At 36.6% G+C, this 24,404-nt stretch overlaps 1 protein-coding gene across 1 annotated transcript; it reads right to left on the reverse strand.

The window, feature by feature from the left end:
• Positions 1-4,335: 4,335 nt before the first annotated feature.
• LOC148562381 (uncharacterized) lies at positions 4,336-6,114 on the reverse strand. The gene is made up of 4 exons (XM_088490875.1): positions 5,978-6,114; positions 5,341-5,932; positions 4,819-5,199; positions 4,336-4,701 (listed from the first exon to the last, which is right to left on the reverse strand). Exons 1-4 carry the CDS (start codon positions 6,112-6,114, stop codon positions 4,336-4,338), a joined length of 1,476 nt encoding a protein of 491 aa, XP_088347001.1.
• Positions 6,115-24,404: the final 18,290 nt, after the last annotated feature.

The raw sequence follows: 24,404 nt of genomic DNA on the forward strand, positions 1-24,404 counted from the left end.
AACTCACATTTGGACAACTTAGCATACAATTTCCGCTCCTTTAGGATTCGCAACACAATTCTCAAGTGTTCCTTATGCTCCTTCTGTAATAACCCTATTTTTCGAGTACGCGAGATCTTTTCTAAAGGCACGGATTTTTCCGGAAGATCAGTAAAGGGAACACCTCTGTTATATCATCAAGCATCTCAATCCTCATTATCATTATGTCATCCTTAAGCTAGAACCTTTTCTGAGGCAAGCTCGATAACGCGTTCACGAAAAACCTAGTTTTTGAACCGTATTGGTTAGGAGTTTTGATTCGGTTTTTCGTAAATAGTCTCAGTTTGACGAACTGGACTCGATTCATGATAGAAGAGAGATAATAGTATAATATTAGTTTTATATTAGTATTAGAAGATGATTGAATGATATTATAAGGTTACCTGGTCTATTTTAGTTAAAAACAGGAAATCGGTTTAACTAGGTTTACGGTTTACTGGTGCAGCTTAGCACCAGCACTCTCTGATGACTTTAGCAACGCTAAGGCCTCATCATACATGTTTTATTATCATAATAAATATGTTACTAGTGTCATTTATTCTAGTAGCTCAGAAAATAATTTTTAGAGATTTTTTATAAGTGTTTCGATACACCTAGTTTTAGTAGTTATACACCTGAGATATTTTAATATTATTTTAACCCACCTCCAAGCCAACCAATCACAACTCACCCTACATCTCCAAGACCTCCAAGGCTATCTCATTTCATCATTTTGGCCGAAAATAACAAGAGAGAAAAGAGAGAAACTTTCATGAACACTTAATCTTCAAAGCTTGATTTCTTCTGAACTAAAACTCAAATCAAAACTCCGATTTCACCAAAATGATCCTCTCTTCTTCCTCTACATAACCATGTGACTTATCAAGGCTGGAAATAAGGTGAGATGACTGTCTCCCTCCCTCTTCAATTCGGTTTTCAAGGAAACATGCTTAAACAAGTGTTTTCTTGATGTTCTTCCTTAGATCTCTTGCTTAGCTTGACTTGTGGGCCAAAGATCTTTGATTTCCTGCACGTTTAAGGTGAGGATAACCTTCCTAAGATGCTTCTGAAGTTCGTTTAGTTGATGGTTTAGAGTTTTAAAGTTGTTCTTGATGTATTTTAGGAGGAAAAAGTGCTTTAAGAACACTTCAAAGAGTAACCGGATTTGGAGCAGCAAATCAAGGTAGGGTTTGACGAATTTAATCTTGATTGATTGTGTTTGAGTTGTGTGATTATGATATGGTTTGGCTGTACTTGAAATTGATAATTTATATGAGTGATTCTTGTTGAAATTTTGGTAAAAATTTGATGAAATTTGATGATATTCAACTTTAAAATTATGTTCTTTATGGCTGCTGAAAAAACGAAACCCTAGAGATTAAATTGGAGTTTAATTTGTGTTAAAATCATGTAGAAAAGATGGGTTTTAGTGGCTGGGAATTTATTTTTACTTTTGGTAAAAATCGGTTGCTAAAAAGATTGAAAAACGGGTAAAAACAGAGAAAGAATCTGAAGAATTTACGAAGAACACGAAGAACACTTTGAGTGTGATGAAGAACATTGAAGAACACCTTTTAGATCTTAAAAAGGGCAAGGTTGTAATTATTTTGGTGTTTGAGGGGTTATTTGGTAATTTCTGAAAGTTAGGGTGGTTAAAGTAGAAATATTAAAAGTTACCGGGATAAAAAGTGAATTTTAAAGGTTAAAAGGTAAAGGCAAGGTAATTTTCGAAAATTTAACAATAAAATAATAAATAATAATATTTAATTAAAAATAATATTTTAATAAAAATAATAAAATAATGTGGAAAAGACAGTTTTCTGTAAAAGCTTTAGAAAGACAACTTTAAGCGTAGAATCTCATAATTACCTTCATAAAACACTTAGAGAGTGGTAATAACATGTTAGTGAGGCAAAGATAAAGGAAAGATATAAAGTTAAAGAAAAGATAAAAACTAAAGAAAAGTCTGTAAAGTTTTAATAATAGAAAATCAGACAGAGATTAGTGAACAAACTAGGGCAACATAGTTAGTCCTTGAATTGCGACTAGGGTTAGGTATTATATGAAAAGTTAAACTGTTTCAGTATAGACTTAATGAACCTATACTTGGGACAGGCTAACTATTCATACCGAAATTTACATAAGCTTTAAATATATACGTTAAGTAGAGAAACCAGAGCAGAGTAAAGAGATACAGAGAAAAAAGTAATCAGAACAGAGTAATAAGACAAAGAGAGAAGAGTAATATAATAAAGAATTAAGCCTTGTGGCATGATATTCTATTGTATGTTTATCTGCTGTTTTTCCATTGGCCCTAGAGGTCTTGTAGGCCCAAGTTCACCTACAGTAAGTTGTTATTCCTGTAGGCCGAAGTTCACCTACAGTGAATATCAATTGTGTAGCTCAGGGTGTTGCTTCTGTAGGCCGAAGTTCACCTACAGAGAGTTGCCATTTCTGTAAGCCGAAGTTCACTTACAGGAGTGCTATTTCTGTAGGCCGAAGTTCACCTACAGAAAGTTGTTGTGTTGTGTCTATATTATTCTTGTAAGCCGAAGTTCACTTACAGGGGCACCATTTCTGTAAGCCGAAGTTCACTTACAGAAGTGTTATTTCTGTAGGCCGAAGTTCACCTACAGAAAGTTGTTGTGTTGTGTTTAGACTATTCCTGTAAGCCGAAGTTCACTTACGGGAGTGCTATTTCTGTAGGCCGAAGTTCACCTACAGAAAAAAAAGTCATATCTAGGACTAGTTCCTAGGTAATGTCGGGCTGCAGGATGTAAACCGACACGTGAGCTCATGACCTGGATAGGACAGACATGCATCATACTTGGTTGCGCATTTCCTCTGTTATGATTGTTGTTTGAATGTATGCTTTCTTTGTTTTCATTCTATTCTCTGTGTCTGTGTTTTGTTTTCTTGTATTCTTTTGTTTGTGTTTTGCTTTCTATTTTCTCTATTTATCTGTTTCTTCTATCTACTGCTTCTCGGTATTCTGCTATTTATCTGCTAAACAATACGGAATTAATGAACTTAACTAATAACCCCGACTCTACTAAGAACTCCCCAGTTCTTACCCCTTCTCTCTCCCTTCCCCCTTCAGATGGAAGCATGAGTTCCCTTCCGTAATTTGCTGACGATCGTACGCAAAAAAAGATTCCGCTCTAGGTAGTCTTCTGAGTCTAGAGTGAACTCCGTTTCTGTTTATATGTATATACTGTGAGACCAGCCAACGTCTACACCCCGTTCGTATGCGCACTTTAGCCTAAATCCTGTGTACAAGACTCTTGTTGTGTGGCTACTTCATGAGGTACCAGAGAGACGTCCTATGGCAATGTTTGATCGTGCAGAAGAGTAGCAGATGATGTTCTACCTTTTGCTGATGTTCCACCTGACTTGATTTTTGAAGACTTAGAACGTACTTTCCCTCGCTTTAGTAGTTTAGAGGGACTATGTGAGTATAGAGTCTAGGCTAGCCTGGGCGCCAGCTTAGGGACTTCTTGAACAGGTCAGGGCCTAGGATGTTGTATGTATATATATGTATATAGTTATTATCTAGCTATATCTAGGGGTGTTCTAATTAAAATTCTATACTTAAATAAAAGTTGGATCACTGAATATTGTTGACTGCTTGTGATGTATTTATGTGTGGTTGTTTATAACTGTTTTATCTGTTATCAGTTGTGAATTGATTATGAATGATTCCGTCTATTAATCCAAATGTTTTCAAAAAAAATATACCTCGCAAATTAACTACGCTTTTAACAACGAATCAGGCTCATATGATAAATAATAGATAATAATTAGGAAGACAAATTAGTAGCTCTCAGTTTCCGGTATGATCTAGACATATTGAAAATTGGGTCGTTACACCTTCACCGTCTTAGAGTAAACTAAGATATCGTCTATGAAAACCACCATGAATTTGTCCAAAAAGGGACAAAATACTCTGTTCATGTAATCCATGAACACAACAGGTGTATTCGTCAACCCAAAGGACATCACTGCAAACTCGTAGTGTCCATAGCGCATCCTAAACGTAGTTTTCGGAATGTCATCCTCTTTTACCCTTATCTGATGATAACCGGATCTTAAGTCAATCTTATAAAACACTCCAGCTCCTTATAGTTGATCTATCAAGTCATCTATCCTTGGCAGCGGGTACTTGTTCTTCACAGTCACTTTGTTCAACTGTCAGTAATCCACGCAAAGTCGCATTCCTCCATCCTTGTTCTTCTTCAATAAAACTGGTGCTCCCCACGGAGATACACTCGGTCAAATGAACCTCTTGTTTAGAAGCTCTTCTAACTGAGCCTTTAGTTAAGCCATCTCTATCGGAGCCATTCGATATGGCGCAATCAACACTGGTCTGGCTCCTGATACCAATTCAATCATAAATTCAATCTTCTTTTGAGGAGGGAACTCAAGAATATCTTCCGGAAATACTTCTGGAAAGTCTCTAACTACCGAAATTTGATCTAAGCTCTGGGCGTCACCCAAAGCATTAGTAGCCAACAAGATATAACCCTGACACTCTTCTCCACTACAGTGCACCATTATAGAGTTCAGGTAATAACCCTTAGCTACCACTGCTCCATTCTCTCCTTCTGGCATAAACTGAGTTGACCACTCAAACCAATCCAACAAAACTCGATTCTTTGACAACCAATCAAACCCCAAAATCATCTTCAACCCAAACATTGGTAAACAAATCAAATCATGCACAAAGTCTCTACCCTCAAGCTTGAAACCTACTTGCCTACAACCTGACCTAGTCATAACCATCTGATGCAGAGTATGTACATGTAATTCAAAGGCTAATTCTGACACTTTCAAGCCTAGCTCCTCAACTTTATCAAATGAAATAAACGAATGCAAAGCTCCAGTATCATATAATGCAACTAAGGTTTTATCACCAACTAAACAGTTACCTCTCATCAGATGATCCACCTTAGCAGCATCCTTGGCGTTCACAGCAAATACTCGCCCTTGGTGTTGACTCTGACCCGCATTCGGGTTCTTCCCACGAGTGCAATCTCTCGCAATATGACCAGGCAAACCATAGTTAACGCAACCACCTATACCAATCTTGCAAGAGTCATATGGATGAAAACGTCCACAACGATCACAAATTAAATCCGGAGAAACCTTACTCTGGTTTTCCCTCCTTTTGCCACGCTGGTACTGATCATAAGTATTCTTTCTAAAGCCTCATTGACCTTGAGGCGCACGTCCTCCTTTCTTAAAATTCTGACCTCTTGGCTGAAAGTACTTGCCACGTCCCCGACTAGTGTTTCCTCCATGAGTGTTCTTTGACGAGGCTACCGTCTTTGAATATTCCTCAACAACTCTCGGCTTGTTCACCAGATCGGAAAAAATACGAATTTCCATAGGAGCCACAGTAGTCATGATGTTATCCTTCAAGTCCCTTTGATACTTGATACACTTCCAGCTTTCGTAGGTCTTCGGAGCACCCTGACACACCCTAGAGAACCTACAGAGCTCCTCAAATCGGTTAGTATATTCTGCCACAAACAAGGAACCTTGCTTAAGCTGCATAAGTTCCATCTTCTTTGCTTCCTTTGCAGATTCAGAAAAGTACTTCTTATAAAAAGCCGTCTGGAATGCATCCCAAGGAATGTCGGTATTTTGAAGCTGTAGCAAGCGGCATTCTCCTTGCCACCAGTGCTGAACCTCTCCCAAAAGCTGATACGCAGCAAACTCCACATACTGGTTGTTCAGAACATGCTGTGCTTGTAACGCACGATCCATGGCCTGAAACCAATTATCCGCTTCTGTAGGGTTGGTTGATCCTCTAAAACTTGGCGGATGAACCTTGAGAAAAGTAGCCAAGGTCATCGGAGCACCTCCCATGTTATCACCATTTCCTTTCGCATTATCATTTCCGTTTCCATCTCTGTTTCCATTCCTAGCTAGTTGGCCTAACCTCTACACAGCTTACAGAGTCACAGCAGCATTTTCCTCTATGGTATTCGCAAGATTCGCCATTGCCACTATGAACTCGGCATGGTTATCGGCCGGTTGCTCATTCCTACTCTCTGCTCGTGAATGCGTATGACCTTGTCCACGAGTGGCCATTAGGGTTGATGTCTACACCAAATAATCGATATCAAGGTGATCAGTCTCAATATCAAAATCCTAGTGCTTCAATTATCCCAAAAGGAACTCACAAATATGCATGTTATGCATGTATCAAATAGATAACCTAAATAGCATGAAAGAAAAAGATACAGAGTATGCATTAAAGCACAATCGGTCTATCCCTCAGGCTCACGAGGACGAACCGCTCTGATACCACTAAATGTAACACCCTAATTACCCTATGCCTTACCTCACGTCGTAAAGCAAAGGTTAATCAAAGGTTACAACAAGTCAAAAGATTATACATATAATATATATAGAAGGAGTAATATATTCTAGAAGTCCGATGAAGGATACAGCTCAAAAACAGGATTTGAAAAGCGCAAAACGTACACACGAAGCTACAAACTTAACTCAAAAGAAATAGATATAATATAACAAAATATCAGAGTATAATGGTATAAAGATCTAGCCACGGCTCGTGGAGTTTAAGCCGGCTAACTATATATAGGCAATACAGATTCTGAAAGTTAAAAACAGCTTATACAAGTTTTCTCTCAAAGTAAGCCTCTAGGCAAAAGTACATACAAAAGATGAGAGATATGAACAAAATAAGCAAAAAGACTCCAAAATATATCCAGGATCCTCCGCTCTGTCCCCATCGAAGCAACTCACTGAGGTGGGTTACGACCTGCATCTGAAAAATAACAACAGAATATGGTATGAGAACCGAAGGTTCTCAGTATGGTAACAGTGCTCAGTGATATAAGATATAAGACTCCAGGACGCCAAAGGCAATCTTAAAACTTCATATCCATCACAAGATTCATCTTAAATAATCACTAAAATAGTACAACATAACTTAAGACCTTAACATGTTAAAAAGGGGTAATCTAGCTTAGATGATTTTCTAATCTAACAGTCCTCCGCTGTCCCACAGCCTTCACCAACCTATCCTCCATGCAATCCCATCGCCACCGCCTTTTGAACCTCCTCAATCCCAATAGAAAACAAAATTAACTACAATGCAAGTAAAACGCAAGTATAGGCATATATATCAAGTAATTCAAATAGGCAAGTAAGCATGTTATACAATTAGGCAAGCAATTTCAAGTCGACAAGGCATACAAACAGATAGAAGATGCACATGATGAATGCCTGTCCTACTGACTGTGATATGACATTGTCGGTTCAACTGCCAACCCAACACTTTTCCATGGAGATGTTGCCCTTCGTAATCATAATGGGATCCCCCGAGATATGATGCTCGGAGCACCGTCCAGGATTTTGTGCTTGCACACTCTAGTGATCCGAAAAGATGCGAGCAGGATACTCTTGCCACGGACCTCACATCTCAATGCAAGCAGGACGAACCACCGCCCTTACATCGCCGCCGCTACCTCGACAGGCAGGATCCAACCGCCATCCCTGCCGGGCTTATAGCATCTCAACAATCTCAATTTAAAAGTGTCATATCAATGGTTTTGAAAATTTTATTATTTCATTATATCAATAATTCATCATTTCCAACTCCGAGTCCTCGACTCATCTCAACCACTGTCAATTCACAATTTCCTTTCCAAACTCATTAGTTCATCAGTTCTCAATTCATGTATATTTCTCTCTTCTCACTCTACCAAACCCATCCTCAGTACACCAAAAGCTTAAGCCTCTGTTCTCTAACTTTTCAAGGTATAACCAAATTAAATCTCCTAGGATCTTTTTCCATGTTTTAATACCCGAAAATAAGCCCAAGAGTATTAAATAGGTGTCACAGGAGGTTACAAGCTTGTTGGGAAGGTGAAACAGTTAAAAACACAAATTTAGTTGAAAAACAGGGCATGTGCGTACGCACAGGAGTGTGCGTGCGCACGCCCAGGAGGATTTTCAAAATTTGTGCGTACGCACAAGTGTAAAATTTTCTAATTCTGCTCGTTCGCACAAGGCGTGCGAACGCCCTCAACAGAATGTACTTTCCAACTTGTGCGTGCGCACAGGGCTGTGCGAGCGCACAGCTTGCCAAACTTCGTTGGTTGTATGTGCGCACAGGGCATGCTAGCGCTCCCATTAGTAAGCCTTCCCCTGTGCGTGTGTACGCAAAAATATGTCCGTGCGCACACAAGATCACAAATCCTACAGCATTCACAGAATTCAAATTTTGACACCAAACTTTGAATGATCATAACTTCCTCTACAAAAATCCATTTCTTACAAACTTTATATCCATTTGAAGGTTTTCCAATAAACTTTAATTTAAAGTAAATTTCAACAAATTTTGAAAACTGAGGCTCAAGTTATAATTCGTCAAAGTTTACTAAAAATTCATTTTTTTACCAAAACGCACAAATTTCTCAATTCTTTGAAATATATAGCCAAAACCAAATCAAACCATTCCAAACTCCAAGTTACATCAAAATCTACCCTTTTTATGTCATAATTCACCCTTCACACCAATTTTTACACTCACTTTATAATATCATCAACCTGAAATATCAAATATCTCACACTAAAACTATTTTTCAATCCACACAATTATCCATCATCATCATATCACTAACAATCATCATGATTAACCTCATTCAACCCCAATCTCACTTTTCAACATCATTTTATCAACATTCACATCACAATTCATCAAAATAACCAAAACTAATCAATTCATCATACATCATCATACAATAATTTCAACAACCAATTTGGTTCAATCCTATCATATGGGTCACTAGCCTAAGTGTCCAAAAATATTATATATTACATAGAGAAAATCGAAACCATACCTTGGCCGATTTCTAATATGCCAAAAACCCGAAATTGAACTCCAACAAGCTTCAATTCACCAAATCCTCAACCAAGATCAACAAGTCCATCCATCAAGTCCACTTTCAAGCAATTTAAGTCACCAATATACCCCCACACAACACCAATTCAAGCTAGAAATTACACAAATTTCACAAATCAAACCTAGAGTTTCATATATACACAAAACCACAAGAGATCAAGTATTCCCACCTTACCAAATGTGGATTGGGTCAAAACCCAATATGAATCAAGTGCTAGAGTGTACCTAAACACCAAAAATCACAAAATTTCACTCAATACAAAACCCTAAAAATTCGAAATTTTGGAAGAAAGAACTAAGAGGAATTTCGTAGTTTTCTTACTAGTTTCTTGGATGGGTTTTGTAGAGCTCTCTGCGAGGATCACGTGGCCGCAAACGGTGCGGCAATCGGAGCTCCGTAGCTCAAGTTATGAGCTTTGGAAGATGATGATGATGAATAGTACTTCTTCTCCCTCTTTTCTTTCAGCTGGTGTGTGTTGTGTTTATGAGAGTGTGGTGTGCTGATTTGGCCTATAATGAGAGTATATATATATATATATATGTTGAGCGTGGGCCCAATTTGGGTCCGGTCTAAATCGTTAGCGTTTTTAGCCAGTTTCTACTTTAAATATTTTCCTAAGGTTTTCTACTGTTTTTAATCTTTCTCGCACATTGCCCGACAGACTTAAACTGATTCGACTGGTTCGGCTAACGATTCGCGGTTTTACATGATTTTTAAAAGAAAATACATTTTCTGACTCAGAAAAATCTACTGAGTCCAAAAATCATATTTAAATCCTCAAATTCTCATTCAAATTTTTTAGATCCTATTTTGGGTAATATTAATTATTTAATTAAACGATTAATTAGTCTCTATTCTTACACCTTTCCTTGGCTTCATATTTTTTTCCCGGTTTAGCCTCGGGCCATTTCGAGTCGGGCCAACATGTTCCAAATTCCTTCGAGCCTAGGCCGAGTCTTCGGGTCGGACTGGGCCTTGTACACCCCTAGTTCCAACATTAATTACTTCCTATGATTCATCACCCTTGGCTAATATATGGTGGAGGTTCAGCCAGCAAGAAGAGGAGAGAGAGTGTGGTTTAATTGTGATTATGTGGCTTAATCTAGAGAGTGGTTTGGTTAAGAAAAAATTAGTTCGGTTAGGTTTTAATTAAGCTAGGTATTTCGGTGCTTTATTTTTCTTCTAGATAATCTTTGTAGTTAAGGCTGGCAATACATACCCTACCCGCGAGTACCCTACCCGGCCCAACCCGTTCGGGTAGGGTAGACTACCCGACCCGCTGCGGGTAGGGTAGAGTGTGGTCCGGGTAAGCCTGCGGGTAGGGTAGGGTAGGGTAAGGTAGGGTAGGGTACAGGTTTAAGGTGTACCCTACCCTACCCTACCCGCACCCCCATATATAACATGTTTTTAAAAATTTATATGCATAGTGAAGGAGGTGAGACTTGAACCCTTAACCTCCTTCATGTGTAGGAAGCAAGTAACCACTAAGCTAGCTACTTACTTTGATAGTATAGTGCGTTTGTATATTTATGAAGTTACATAAAATAAAAATTAAACAAAATAAAAAATCATATATAATTTAAGATTCAAAAATCACTCATTACTCATTAGAAACCCTAAGACTAAGTGGGAGGCTGGTAGTCTGGTCTCTGGTAGCGCCGTTTTCTTCCCAAGTTTTTTCCCAAGCCATAAGCCTCGGACCTCAGTGCTCCATTGTCCCAACTCTCCTTCCTCGTTTCTCGTTCCTCCATTGCCGCCACTCTTCTTCCTCCTCTGTGCTCTCCTCGCAATGCCGCTGATTCATGACCTTCTCTCCTCTCTACGCTGCTGCTCTGTTCTTCTTGGTATGTACTTTTTGTTTGAATCTGTGAAAATTGGGGCTTTACTGGTGGTGAATCATAAGTCTTTCATGCTAGAGTTTGGTTAGATGATGTGATTGGTAGCTGTAGGGGAGTAGCTATATTATTTCGTTTTATTCAATGCTTGTTGTGCGCCTATACCCAACCAACTCAGGTTTGTTTTCTTGGAATGTAAATGCATGAATTGATCAAATTTGTTGCTTCAGATTTACTTGGCAAAAATTGATGGAAAATTAGTTTAATCACATACGATTTTTCAATATGAAGTTAGGTCATAAAAGAAATTTTCAATTTTTATAATAGGCTCTGGTTATTAGATATGAATGAACATAATTTTAGTTTATGTAGTAGTGAAAAATGAAAAAAATGATATTTGATTAATTAGAATTTCATGTTCATCATCAGCTTGTTCCTAGTACCTTGCACTTGTGGCAATTTACAATAGTTACTGGAAGTGATGCTTTTGTTATTGTGTGCAAGCAAAGCATATATAATACATGAACGAAAATAACAAGAAGTAAACATTTAATTTGAATGTGATGTTATTCTTAAGGGTGAGGAATAAGATACAGCGGTGTAAGTTTAAGCTTATGCAAAACATATATAGTCCTTTATATGATGTTGTGTCTTTATTTATTTGATTTGCAACGTGTTGTTAAGCTTATGCAAAACATATATTGTTCTTTTTTTTAAGGACAGAAACTTGTATAAATTTTATGTATAAAAATTGGATTCCTAAGTTTTTTATGTATAAATGATTTTTCTGAATTGTATAAAAATTGTATTCCTAAGTTTTTTATGTATAACTTTTATGTATAAAAATTGTTCTTTTTTCAGCATGCCTGAATTTTTAATATTTAATTATTTATTTTACTATTGTGTAGGCAATAATGGATAGTACCAACATGGATGTAGTGGCTCAAGAACAACAAGAAGAAACTCCTGTTGAAGAAACTGCTAATTTTGTTCCAGACGAGTCTGCCTCGGGTGAAAATAGCAACAAATCTTTATTGAAAAGTGTTTATTGGCAATACTTTAGTAGATATAAAGAGGGGGAAGAATAGAAGGCAAAGTGCAACCATTGTAAGTCTATTCTTGGTGCGAATCTAAGGAATGAGACTACAAATTTAAAGAAACATGTGCTTCATTATTGTAAGAGAATAAAATTATCAAATTCAAGACAATCAACAATTGCCGAATCTCTTTAAAGACATGGAAAGAATAGTTCAGATGCTTTTATATTTGATGCATCTCACACAAGAAAATTGATTGCCAAGTCCATTTGTATGCATGAGTATCCTTTGTCATATGTGGATCATGTTGCAACAAGAGAAGTATTTGCTTCAATGCAACCAACGTTTAAGATGCCAAGCTGAAACACAATCAAGAAGAATATCTTGGAAATGTACGAAGTGGAGAAGCTTAACATAAACAAGATGATGGATGCAAATGATAGTCGAGTGGCTATTACAACTGACATGTGGACTTCCAACCAGGAAAAAGGATACATGGTTGTCACAGCACACTACATTGATAGTTCATGGAATTTACAAATGCGAGTATTGAGGTAATACCTTAAACTTTGCTTCTAGTATAAGATATGCTTTCTAATGCTTGATGTATTTGTGATATTCTTTTATCTGATATATTTATAATAATTTTCAGCTTTACTTATGTTCCTGCTCCTCATTCAAGTGAAGTTCTCTCTAATGCATTAATGAAAGTTTTGTTGGAGTGGAACTTAGATAGAAAATTATCAACTATTACATTGGATAATTGTTCTACAAATGATGCTATGATTGATGTGTTGTTGGGACGTCTAGACTCAAATTATTTATTGTTAGGGGGTAAGTTATTGCATATGCGTTGCTGTGCTCATATTTTAAACCTAATTGTGAAGGATGGTTTTAATTTAGTTAAAGAAAGTGTAGAGAAAATTCGTAATAGTGTGGTGTATTAGACTTCAACTGGTGAAAGACATGAAACCTTTGTGAGTTGGTGTAGTAAGTCAGGTGTTCTCTTTACCAAAAAACTATCTCTTGATTGTATGACTAGATGGAATTCCACTTATGTGATGTTAGAAACTGCATGGCTGTACAGAGATGTCTTTGCTCGACTAAAACAAAAAGACTCCAATTATAAAAGTGTGCCAAGTAATGAGGAATGGAAACTTGTGAAAGAAATTTGTGGTAAATTAAAACTTTTTTATGATGTGACTCAGTTGTTTTCTGGAACTCAAGTTCCAACGGCCAATATTTACTTTAATAAAGTATGTGAGATACATGTTAGATTGGAAAAATGGGCTGTTTCTCCTAACCTAGTTATTAGTAGCATGGCATGTATGATGAAGAGAAAGTTTGATAAGTATTGGGAAGAAATTCATGGCATTATGGGTGTTGCTGCAATTCTTGATCCTAGGTATAAGCTTGATGGGCTTGAATATAAGTTTTCTAGGATATGTGAAGATCCTAATGAATGCACAAGGAAAGTTGAGAGAATCAAACAGGCATGTTATGAGTTACTTCATGAATATCAAAAGAATACATCTAATTCAAGCAATATGTCAATGGAATCTACACAAGAGCTTAGGGTTAATACAGATGATGATGATGATGTTGGTTATCAATTGTATATTAGACAAAAGAAGAAGAAAAAATGTTCATTTGTGAAGACAGAATTTGATCACTATGTAGAGGAAGATGTTCATCCTTTAACTCCTGATTTTGATATATTAGCTTGGTGGAAGGTAAATGGAGTTAGGTTTCCAACTCTTCAGAAAATTGCAAGAGACATATTTGCCATTCCTGTGTCTACTGTTGCTTCTGAGTCTTCTTTTAGCACAAGTGGCCGTATAATTGCTACTCATCGTGGTAGTCTTCATGAAGATACGGTAGAAGCTCTTATGTGCAATCAAAATTGGTTGTGGGCAGAATATTATAAAAGAGGTTATTTATGTTTTCAAGTTTTTTAATTTGTTTAGATTTTATAATTGTGTTAAAATTATATATAATAAAATTGTTATATTTGATTTTTAGGTGGAAAACCTGATTATCAAACTGCTAATGAAGATGATGATGCATTTTATGAACTGACGGAAGAATAATGTTGCAAGAACTTGGAATTAAAAGAAATGTTTGAAGACATTTATCTTTGTTTATGTTATTTTAATTTTATTAAGAACTTGATAATTATGCTATTTGTAATTTTATATTGAATTTGTTTAGGACTTTATTGTTTTTAATTTTAAGTTAAACTTAGTTTTTTATTTTATTAATATAACAATATGTATGTTTGTAATTTTATGTTGAATTTCTTTAAGATTTTATTGTCTTTTATTTTAATTTGAATTTAGTTGTTTATTTTTTATTTATTAATATGTATGAAATTTAGAATGATTGAGTTTTATATTTATTTTTAAAAAAATTCATATTTCTGCGGGTAGGGTAGGGTAGGGTAGGTTTTGTAATTTAGGGTGCGGGTAGGGTTCGGGTTGAGAGATTCTCAACTCGCGAGTAGGGTAGGGTAGAGTTTTATTGAGATTTTCTACCCGCGGTAGGGTTAGGGTAGGGTCCAAACCCTACCCTACCCTACCCATTGCCAGCCCTATTTGTAGTGGCTTCATGAATTTATATTAAAGATAGTGGTAGCACAAATTGCGAATCACACTTTTCACAACTCGTACCACTGACCAGCAAGTGCACTGGGTCGTCCAAGTAATATCTTACGTGAGTAAGGGTCGAATCCCACAGAGATTGTTGGTTTGAAGCAATCTATGGTTATCTTGTAAATCTTAGTTAGGAAGTCAATTATGTTTATCAGTTGAATTATGAATAACCAGTAGAGCATAAATTAAAAGTTACTTGTTGTGTAGTAATGGAGAATATGTTGGAGTTTTGGAGATGCTTTGTCTTCTGAATCTCTGCTTTCCTCTGTCTTCTGATTCATGCACGCACGTCCTCCTATGGCAAGTTGTGTGTTGGTGGATCACCGTTGTCAATGGCTACCTTCCATCCTTCCAGTGAAAACTACGCTCACGCGCTCTGTCACAGCACGGCTAATCACCGGTTGGTTCTCGATCCGGTTGGAATAGGATTTACTATCCTTTTGCATCTGTCACTAACGCCCAGCCTTCAGGAGTTTGAAGCTCGTCACAGTCATTCAATCCTTGAATTCTACTCGGAATACCACAGACAAGGTTTAGACTTTCCGGATTCTCATGAATGCTGCCATCAGTTCTAGCTTATACCACGGAGATTCTGATTAAAGAATCTAAGAGATACTCATTCAATCGGATATAGAACGGAGGTGGTTGTCAGGCACACGTTCATGGTTTGAGGAAGGTGATGAAAGTCACAGATCATCACCTTCATCACAGTTAAGCGCGAATGAACATCTTAGATAGGAACAAGCGTGTTTGAATGGAAAACAGGAATACTTCCATTAATTCATCGAGACACAGCAGAGCTCCTCACCCCCAACAATGGGGTTTAGAGACTCATGCCGTCAGAGAATACAAAGTTTAGATCTGAAATGTCATGAGATACAAAATAAGTCTCTAAAAGTTGTTTAAATACTAAACTAGTAGCCTAGGGTTACAAAATATGAGTGGACTATGATGGATGATGCAGAGATCCACTTCTGGGGCCCACTTGGTGTGCTGGGGCTGAGACTTTAAGCAATCCACGTGCAGAGGCCATTTGTGGAGTTGAACGCCAGTTTTTATGCCAGTTTGGGCGTTCAACTTCAGTTTTTGATCCTTTTCTTGCGTTGAACGCCAGAATTGGGCAGAGAACTGGCGTTGAACACCAGTTTACGTCGTTTATCCTTGTGCAAAGTATGGACTATTATATATTGCTGGAAAGCCCTGGATGTCTACTTTCCAACGCAATTGGAAGCACGCCATTTCGAGTTCTGTAGCTCCAGAAAATCCACTTTGAGTGCAGGGAGGTCAGAATCCAACAGCATCAGCAGTCCTTTTTCAGCCTGAATCAGATTTTTGCTCAGCTCCTTCAATTTCAGTCAGAAAAATACCTGAAATTACAGAAAAACATACAACTCACAGTAAAGTCCAGAAATATGAATTTTTCCTAAAAACTACTAGAAATAGACTAAAAACTAACTAAAACATACTCTAAACTATATGAAATTATCCCCAAAAAGCGTATAAAATATCCGCTCATCAGATAGCTTCCTTGAAGCTTTGGCCAAATTCCCAAAGAGAGGAAAGAAAATGGTTTAGTAATTAAACCGTAAGATTATCGTTTTCAAACTGCATCGGTTTAAACAACCGGCCACTGAGAAATCAACAGCAGAGAGAATCTCGATTCTGAATCAAATTTAGAATCTACTAAGCTAAAGTTGTTAAGAATAGCTAGTAGCAAAGATTCCATAGATGAATTTAACTCGACAGTCAAATTCATCATTATCGGTACAGTTTTTGGCTTAGGACACGCTTTTATCTCTCACGGAATATCTATTCTTTTAACTTATCAAGCCTAAACCTTCCTTATTATTTTCTGATAAGGTGATTCTCAGATATTTATCGAATTTCACATCACAGAATTTTTGAGAATAATTCTGTGGAGAATCGGGGTGTTATATCCCACCCACCTTACAAAAAGTTTCATCCTCGAAACTTCGAGTATATCTTAACGGTTATAAAAATCACAAAAGATCCTATCTTAACTATACCAACAACTATCTTATGCAAGGAAAGGTTTGATCTAAAGGTTAAGCGAAGTCGATGAAACCTCTCCACATTCGTGCCTCGTGTCACCACACTTCCATAGCGCATCACTCACATCGGTCCGTCTTGGACTCATCGTTACCATTCTCGTACTATTCCTATCCTAAGGTCTAATAGTCAACCGTACTTCTAAGTACAACAGCTGCATGCCACACAAATGTGGTCATCGGCATTTAAAAGTTTTATGATGGCGGTTTATCTGATAATCGCAGGTGTTGCGAGATATCCTATATCGATAAATTCGTCTACTCAAGTCATTGAGGTCTTATCCATTCCCGATAATCAACATCAAGATAATCAGCCTTAACATATCAGGTCAAGTATGAATAATTCCTGAACAAGCGCTCGCAGACGATCATGTTAAATGTATCAATGAAGATACCCTAACAGCATGAGAAAACAAAAAGCAAAGTATGCAACGAAACATAGTCAGTCCATTCCCATGCACTATTAGGAACGAACTGCTCTGATACCAAGTTGTAATAATCCGATTCCTGGCATGCCTAGATCATTGCCAATCATCAGGTGTTACTTTTCAGTAGCCCTATAAGACTCTAGACTCAATGATATTTACTATATATGAGCCTTTCGTACTAGCGGAACCGCGTATGTTAGCTTATTTTTATCATATGTCTTTCTTAACAAACCTATTAGCAAAACCATAAACATCTTTAGAGATATACAATATAAAATAAACACCAAACAAAAAGCAAAATTAAAATAGCAACAAGATTACAGAAAAGCTTTCATACATATATACGTCTTAAGTTAGTTCATACAAACTTGACACGCTTATATATATATATATATATATATATATATATATATATATATATACACAACTGATAACTTTCTAAAATACCTGGTTCATATAGAAAATCCCTAAACTGGTACCCGTACTAACAAAGAAAAGAAAATATCAAGTTCTACCTCTCAAAAAAATGCTACAAAAGTAAGAGAAAGCAAAGTCTAAGAAATAAAGATCATCTATCCTACATTCTTCTCACCATCGGGGCACAAGTCTACAGGCATTGTCTCAGGACTAGTCTCGAGCATCTCCTGTAGGGTCCGAAAACACATGCTCTTCTGGTACCCTTCTGAATATAACTCCAGTGGCGGAACTGCTCTGATACCAAGTTGTAATAATCCGATTCCTGGCATGCCTAGATCATTGCCAATCATCAGGTGTTACTTTTCAGTAGCCCTATAAGACTCTAGACTCAATGATATTTACTATATATGAGCCTTTCGTACTAGCGGAACCGCGTATGTTAGCTTATTTTTATCATATGTCTTTCTTAACAAACCTATTAGCAAAACCATAAACATCTTTAGAGATATACAATATAAAATAAACACCAAACAAAAAGCAAAATTAAAATAGCAACAAGATTACAGAAAAGCTTTCATACATATATACGTCTTAAGTTAGTTCATACAAACTTGACACGCTTATATATATATATATATATATATATATACACAACTGATAACTTTCTAAAATACCTGGTTCATATAGAAAATCCCTAAACTGGTACCCGTACTAACAAAGAAAAGAAAATATCAAGTTCTACCTCTCAAAAAAATGCTACAAAAGTAAGAGAAAGCAAAGTCTAAGAAATAAAGATCATCTATCCTACATTCTTCTCACCATCGGGGCACAAGTCTACAGGCATTGTCTCAGGACTAGTCTCGAGCATCTCCTGTAGGGTCCGAAAACACATGCTCTTCTGGTACCCTTCTGAATATAACTCCAGTGGCGGTAATCAAGTCGGAATCATCCATCTGGGAGGAAAAGGAAAAAGAAGGGGTAAGAACCTATATGGTTCCCAGTAAGATGACATCGTGAAAACACATCTCTCTCATGCAACCTAGAGTTCTGGCTCTATTGTAATAACTCGCGGGCTCTAACATAAATATTTCTTGGCATATTTCTTTGGGATCAATGTTGTTCCTACTCTATTCTCTATGACTATTATTTCTAACTCTATTAGCTTATTCTAAGCTTTGGAGAAAGTTAAATCATATCATCCTAGAAATACAAACAAGAAACAGAGAATAGAAAATTAACAAGAAGCAGATATCACATAGCAGAAAGAATGAATAGTAAACAATCACAATCAAATGCACAAACAATTTATGATGCATGCCTGTTCCTAGTGCAGGCCATAAGCTCATGCGTCGGTTGTATATCCGCAATCCGACGTTACTCGGAGTGAACCCTAAATATGGTTCCTTTATTATGCCAGTTAGACACCTTGGCATCACGGTTACTTGTGTCAGTTAGCCTCATCATAATAACATTTTAATGTGCATCACAGTAAGAAACAGTGATATCAGTTAGGCGAACATTCCCGCATTAGCAATCTTAGGCTATCAGTTAGGCAAACACTTTCGCATCAGCAGTTTGGCACAAGGCCTATTCAACATACATTATGCTATTAGTTAGGCGGCCATTCCCGCATTAGCAACCTTAGGATATCAGTCAGGCGGGTACTTCCGCATTAGCAATTGGCACAAAGGCCCATTCAAACATACAATATTCATTATCCTTTCATTTCTAGTTTTTCATTCCTTTTCTTTTTGTCATACCTCCATATCACCAAATAAATACGCATACCTCCGCATCACCATGTTACTAAGCATACCTCCACATCGCTTTTTAACTTTAAACATTCATAGGGACAACTTATATTCTTATTCATTTTCCTGACTTGTTTAGCCTAATGCCTCCTAGACGATCAGTCTTCTATTTAATCATTAATATAACAAACGAACTCAGACTCGTACTCAAGTTTCATTTGGTTTAAGTTTCAGAACATTCTCATTTCAAGAACAAAAGTTATACGTATTCTATTTTGAGAGGTTTCTATTTGGTTAACCGGTGAACCGGTTAACTTCCAAAGCGCATAACTAATTTTCTAAAATAGCTATGACTCTGAAATTTGAACTGAATAAAGTAGACACCATACGATTTCATTTGGTTTTAGTTTCATCACAAAATAATTTCTACATTAGGAGATATCTATCCAGGAAATCACTGCTCTAAGTTTGTAAATCCTATTTAGCCATTTCTAAGCAGTAAAATGTCAAAACCTATAACTTTTAATCCATAACTTCTAAAATTTTAAACTTTTGAGAGAACAAAACATACATCATAAGGGTTCTATAAAAATTAGTTGCACTCAATTTGGAGTTTAAGATCAATACCAGTAACTCAAACAAGTCACTGAAATTATCAATGAGTTTCAGAATTGCATGTCAATGAAACAGTGAACCTTCCATTTTGCAAATCGCATATTTAATTCTATAAAAATGGGATTACCCTGAAATTTGGACACACTATTCTTCACATACCAATCTTTTGACTCTCTTTAGTTGTAACTCAGAAACTCATCAGAATTAAAAGTTGTGTAGATTGGAAGTTGCTATTGGATTATTCAAAAACAAATTTTTTAGCAGAAACCATTTACTTTCAAACATTTTTATCTTTCAACCTACTCATCAGAAAATTCTAAAAATTTGAGAGGATGATCTAACCTCATCAAGGATTACCATAAAATTATTATATGATTTTTGAGGAGCTAGATGTTTTTCAAAAATTTGCGCAAGTTGCTGCCTAATTTTAGTAACCATATTGACAGAATTTGGTTTAGGTTCTAACTAATTATTTCAGTTTTCTAAGCTTCTCATCATCTCTTAATCATCTTCATCATTATCATGCATAATCCAACATCATAGCTAGTAGCAATTACTCATTACATTATCAACAATCATCATTTACACAAACACAAACATATAATTATACTAGCCTAATCCCTACCTCAATGGAGTTCACTCTTGCTCAAGAAATCGGTTCTAGGTTTCTCTTCCTCCTTTGGTCAACTTTACTTCAAACTTTGGCTAGTACATCCTTCACTTTCCCTTACTTTCCTTGCTTAGCTTGATCATCTACATGAAGGTGTGTAGCTATAGGCTTGAGGAATCATGTGAAAGTGGTGAAGATTGGAAGAACTCCCTTCTCTTCCTCAGTTCACTCTCACTCTCGAACTCCTCTCTTTCCCTAACTCACTTCTCATATCTTCTTCTTTTTTTTTTTGTTTACACTTAATACTAACATGACTTATATGAAGAATGATCTGATGATAAAGGGCTAGATGATTAAAAAGAGGTGTGGTTCGGTGACAACAATCAAGGGAAGACACTTGTCTAAGTGCATGTATGTGTTCCATCATTAATTACTTCCTATGATTTATCACCCTTGGCTAATATATGGAGGAGGTTCAGCCAGCAAGAAGATAAGAGAGAGAATATGGTTTAATTGTGATTATGTGGCTTAATCTAGAGAGTGGTTTGGTTAAGAAAAAATTGGTTCGGTTTAAGTTTGGTTAGATTTTAATTAAGTTAGGTATTTCGGTTCTTTATTTTTCTTCTAGATAATCTTTCTAGTGGCTTCAAGAATTTAGATTGAAGATAGCTTCCTTGAAGCTTTGGCCAAATTTCCAAAGAGAGGAAAGAAAATAGTTCAATAACTAAACTGTAAGATTATCATTTTCAAACTATATCGGTTTAAACAACCGGCAACTAAGAAATCAATAGCAGAGAGTATCTCGATTCTGAAATAAATTTATAATACTATATTAAGCTAAGATTGTTAAGAATAGATAGGAGTAAAGATTCCATGGATGAATTTAACACGACAGTCAAATTCATCGTTATTGGTACAGTTTTTGGCTTAGGACACGCTTTTATCTCTCACGGTATATCTATTCTTTTCACTTATTGATGAGCGGATATTTTATATACTTTTTGGCTTCATTTTCATATAGTTGTCATTTTGTTTTGTTTAAGTTTTATTATGTTTTCATAGGTTTTAGTGCTAAATTCACATTTTGGGATTCTACTTTGAGTTTGTGTGTTTTATGGTGATTTTATATATTTTCTGGATGAAATTGAGGAGCTTGAGTCAGTCTGATTCAAAGACAGAGAAAGCATTGCAGATGCTGTCAAGATCTGACCTCCGTGCACTCGAAGGAGCTTCTCTGGAGCTACCGAACTTCAAATGGCGCGCTCTCAATGGCTATGGAAAGATAACATCCAGGGCTTTCGAGAAAAATATAATAGTCCATACTTTGCTTCAGAAATGAAGGCCTAAAACTGGCATTCAACGCCAACCACCAGCCCCATTCCTAGAGTCCAACGCCCACGGGGGAGCAGCTGGGGTCCAACGCCCAAAAGAGAGTCCCTAGCTGGCGTTCAACGCCCCTAAGGGGTATTAGCTCGTGAAGACACCCTTTGTTCAGCCCAAACACTCACCAAGTGGGTCCCAGAAGTAGATTTTCCCACTACAAGACTAGTTTATCTTATTTTCTATAATTCTTAGTTAGTAGATTAGTATATATACAACAAATATCACCCTTGTTAGGGATCTTTTTCCATTCGAACCTTTCATTGTACTTTTCAAACAGTATGAGTCACTAACCTTCTAAGGTTAAGGTTAGGAGCTCTACTGAGTTTCATGGAATAATAATATTACTGTTCTACCTCAATATGTCTGATTCTATTCTCTTATGTAACCTCATTCTTCATCTTATAAATTAAGGGTGACCCGTGACAATTACCCTTGTTCTACCTGGGTTCCGTGCGAGTCCTGACGCGAATAGCGTTGAACCGGAGTTAGAGATTACATTGTGGATTCCAATAGAGTACCTGGGCAACTTTAGATACGTGACATAAAATTCCGTTGACCGTGGGTAAGTGAGGTCTCTGTGGCGTTAAGGCTAGAGTCAAAGAAGCAGCACTTTCTGACCCGGAAGATTTGCCTTGTCTGTGGCACCTTGAGTAGGATCGTGAAGGGGAGTAGATTGCTTAGAGCTCATCTTCTGCTACAATGAGAAACCTAGAGGTCGCTTGATGAGAGGACATGAGTCACTTCAACATGGTGGATTGCTACAGTAGAGGAGGTTAACTTGATGAGAAGACATGAGTTAATCACTTACGGCTGCCATTGAAGGAATCAAAAAGTTATTGAAGAAGACAGTAAGAAAAGTTAATCTGGAAAGACAAAGCATCTCCAAAACCTCAACCATTCTCATACTATTGATTTCACACCTATCTAGTAACGTTTTATTTATTTATCTGTCTTATGCATTTTTTCGTGACAACTATATTTTCTATCCGCCTAACTAAGGTCTGCAAGATAACCACTGCTTGCTCAAACCAACAATCTCCGTGAGATCGACCCTCACTCACCTGAGGTATTACTTGGACGATCCGGTATACTTGCCGGTCTATCTGTGCAAAATGTGCGGAGTCAGTTTCGTGCACCAAGTTTTTGGCGCGGTTGCCGAGGATTGTTCGGATTTGACAAATAATCGGATTATCTTGTTGTTTAGATTAGGTACTTTTTACTATTTTGTTTGAATCTTTTATTTTCTTTTTCAAAAAAATCAAAAAAATTTCAAAAATCTTTGCTTTTTTATTGATCTTTATCTTTTGTTTGAGTCTTTTGTTCTTGTTCTTGTTAAAGTTTCGAACTTTTTTGCTTTCTTTCCAAAAATTTTCAAAAAGTGTGACTTTTGTTTGAGTCTAGTGTCAATTTTTAAGTTTGTTGTCCTTTGTGTGTTCTTTGTTTCCTTTGAATTTTGAAAAATTGTCTAAGTGTTCTTTCTTGTTATTCAAGTTGTTCTTGTTTATTTTCTTGTTTTGATCTTAAAATTTTTAAGTTTAGTGTCTTTTGGTGTTTGTTTTCCCAATTTTCGAAAATTAGTACTCTTTTGATCTAAAATTTTTAAGTTTGGTGTCTTTTGGTTATTTTTCTCTTTCTTCATTAATTCAAAAAATAAAAAAAATATATTTTTTATCTTTATTGCAAAAAATGTTTTCGAAAATTACAAAAAAAATTTCAAACTTCCTAACTAATTCTTCTCTCTTTTATTTTCGAAAACTCTTCTCTTCTTTTTCTCTCTTCTTTTTCAAAAATCATCTATTTAATTTTCAATTCTTTTTAATTAGTTAGCTTTTAATCTCCTTCTTATTTTCGAATTTAATTAATAAATAAAATAAAGACAAAAATATTTTAATTCGTGTTTCCCTTTTTTACTTCTTAATATCCAATCTCTCCTACCTTTCTTTATCATGGATCTAAATGGGAATGAACAGTTCAGAAGAACTCTGGGGTCCTACATGGCCCCCACTCCGGACTTCTTTGGGAGAAGTATTAGTATACCCCTATTGGAGCAAGTAATTTTGAGCTAAATCCTCAAATCATTACTCTGGTGCAGTAAAACTGCCAGTACTCTGGACTTCCACAGGAAGAGCCTACTGAGTTTCTAGAAAGCTTTTTACAAATTGCTAACACAGTACGCACTGAGGGAGTATATCAGGATGTTTATAGACTGCTACTCTTCCCTTTTGCTGTAAGAGATCAAGCAAAGAGGTGGTTAGATAACCAACCCAAATCTAGCTTGAAAATATGGAGGCAGATAGTAGACAAGTTTCTAAATCAATACTTTCCCCCAAGGAAGTTGACCTAGCTAAGGCTGGACATCCAAGGCTTCAAGTAAGAGACTAACGAAATTCTTCATGATGCCTGGAGGAGGTACAGAAGAATGCTACGAAAACGCCCCACTGAAATATTTTCAGAATGGGTGTAATTAGACATCTTCTATTATGGCCTCACAGACATGTCTAGGATGTCTCTAGACCACTCTGCTAGTGGTTCTATTCATATGAGGAAGACAATTGAGGAAGCTCACGAACTTATTGAGATAATTACCATGAACCAGCATCTGTACTCGGTTGATAAGACTTCCATAAAAGGAGAGCTTAAGGCAATATCTA

This window comes from Arachis ipaensis, chromosome B6 (genome assembly GCF_059453495.1).
Source record: "Arachis ipaensis isolate K30076 ecotype BB chromosome B6, ASM5945349v1, whole genome shotgun sequence".
NCBI lineage: Eukaryota > Viridiplantae > Streptophyta > Magnoliopsida > Fabales > Fabaceae > Arachis > Arachis ipaensis.

What these genes read in the sequence shown, in the direction of transcription:
- LOC148562381 (XM_088490875.1), bottom strand. Translation starts at nt 6,114, where the DNA reads ATGGCCACTCGTGGACAAGGTCATACGCATTCACGAGCAGAGAGTAGG. An exon ending in GAAAATGCTGCTGTGACTCT is followed by an intron (nt 5,933 to 5,977) that starts GTAAGCTGTGTA and finishes GAATGGAAACAG; the next exon opens with AGATGGAAACGGAAATGATA. An exon ending in TTGAGGAATATTCAAAGACG is followed by an intron (nt 5,200 to 5,340) that starts GTAGCCTCGTCA and finishes ACTTATGATCAG; the next exon opens with TACCAGCGTGGCAAAAGGAG.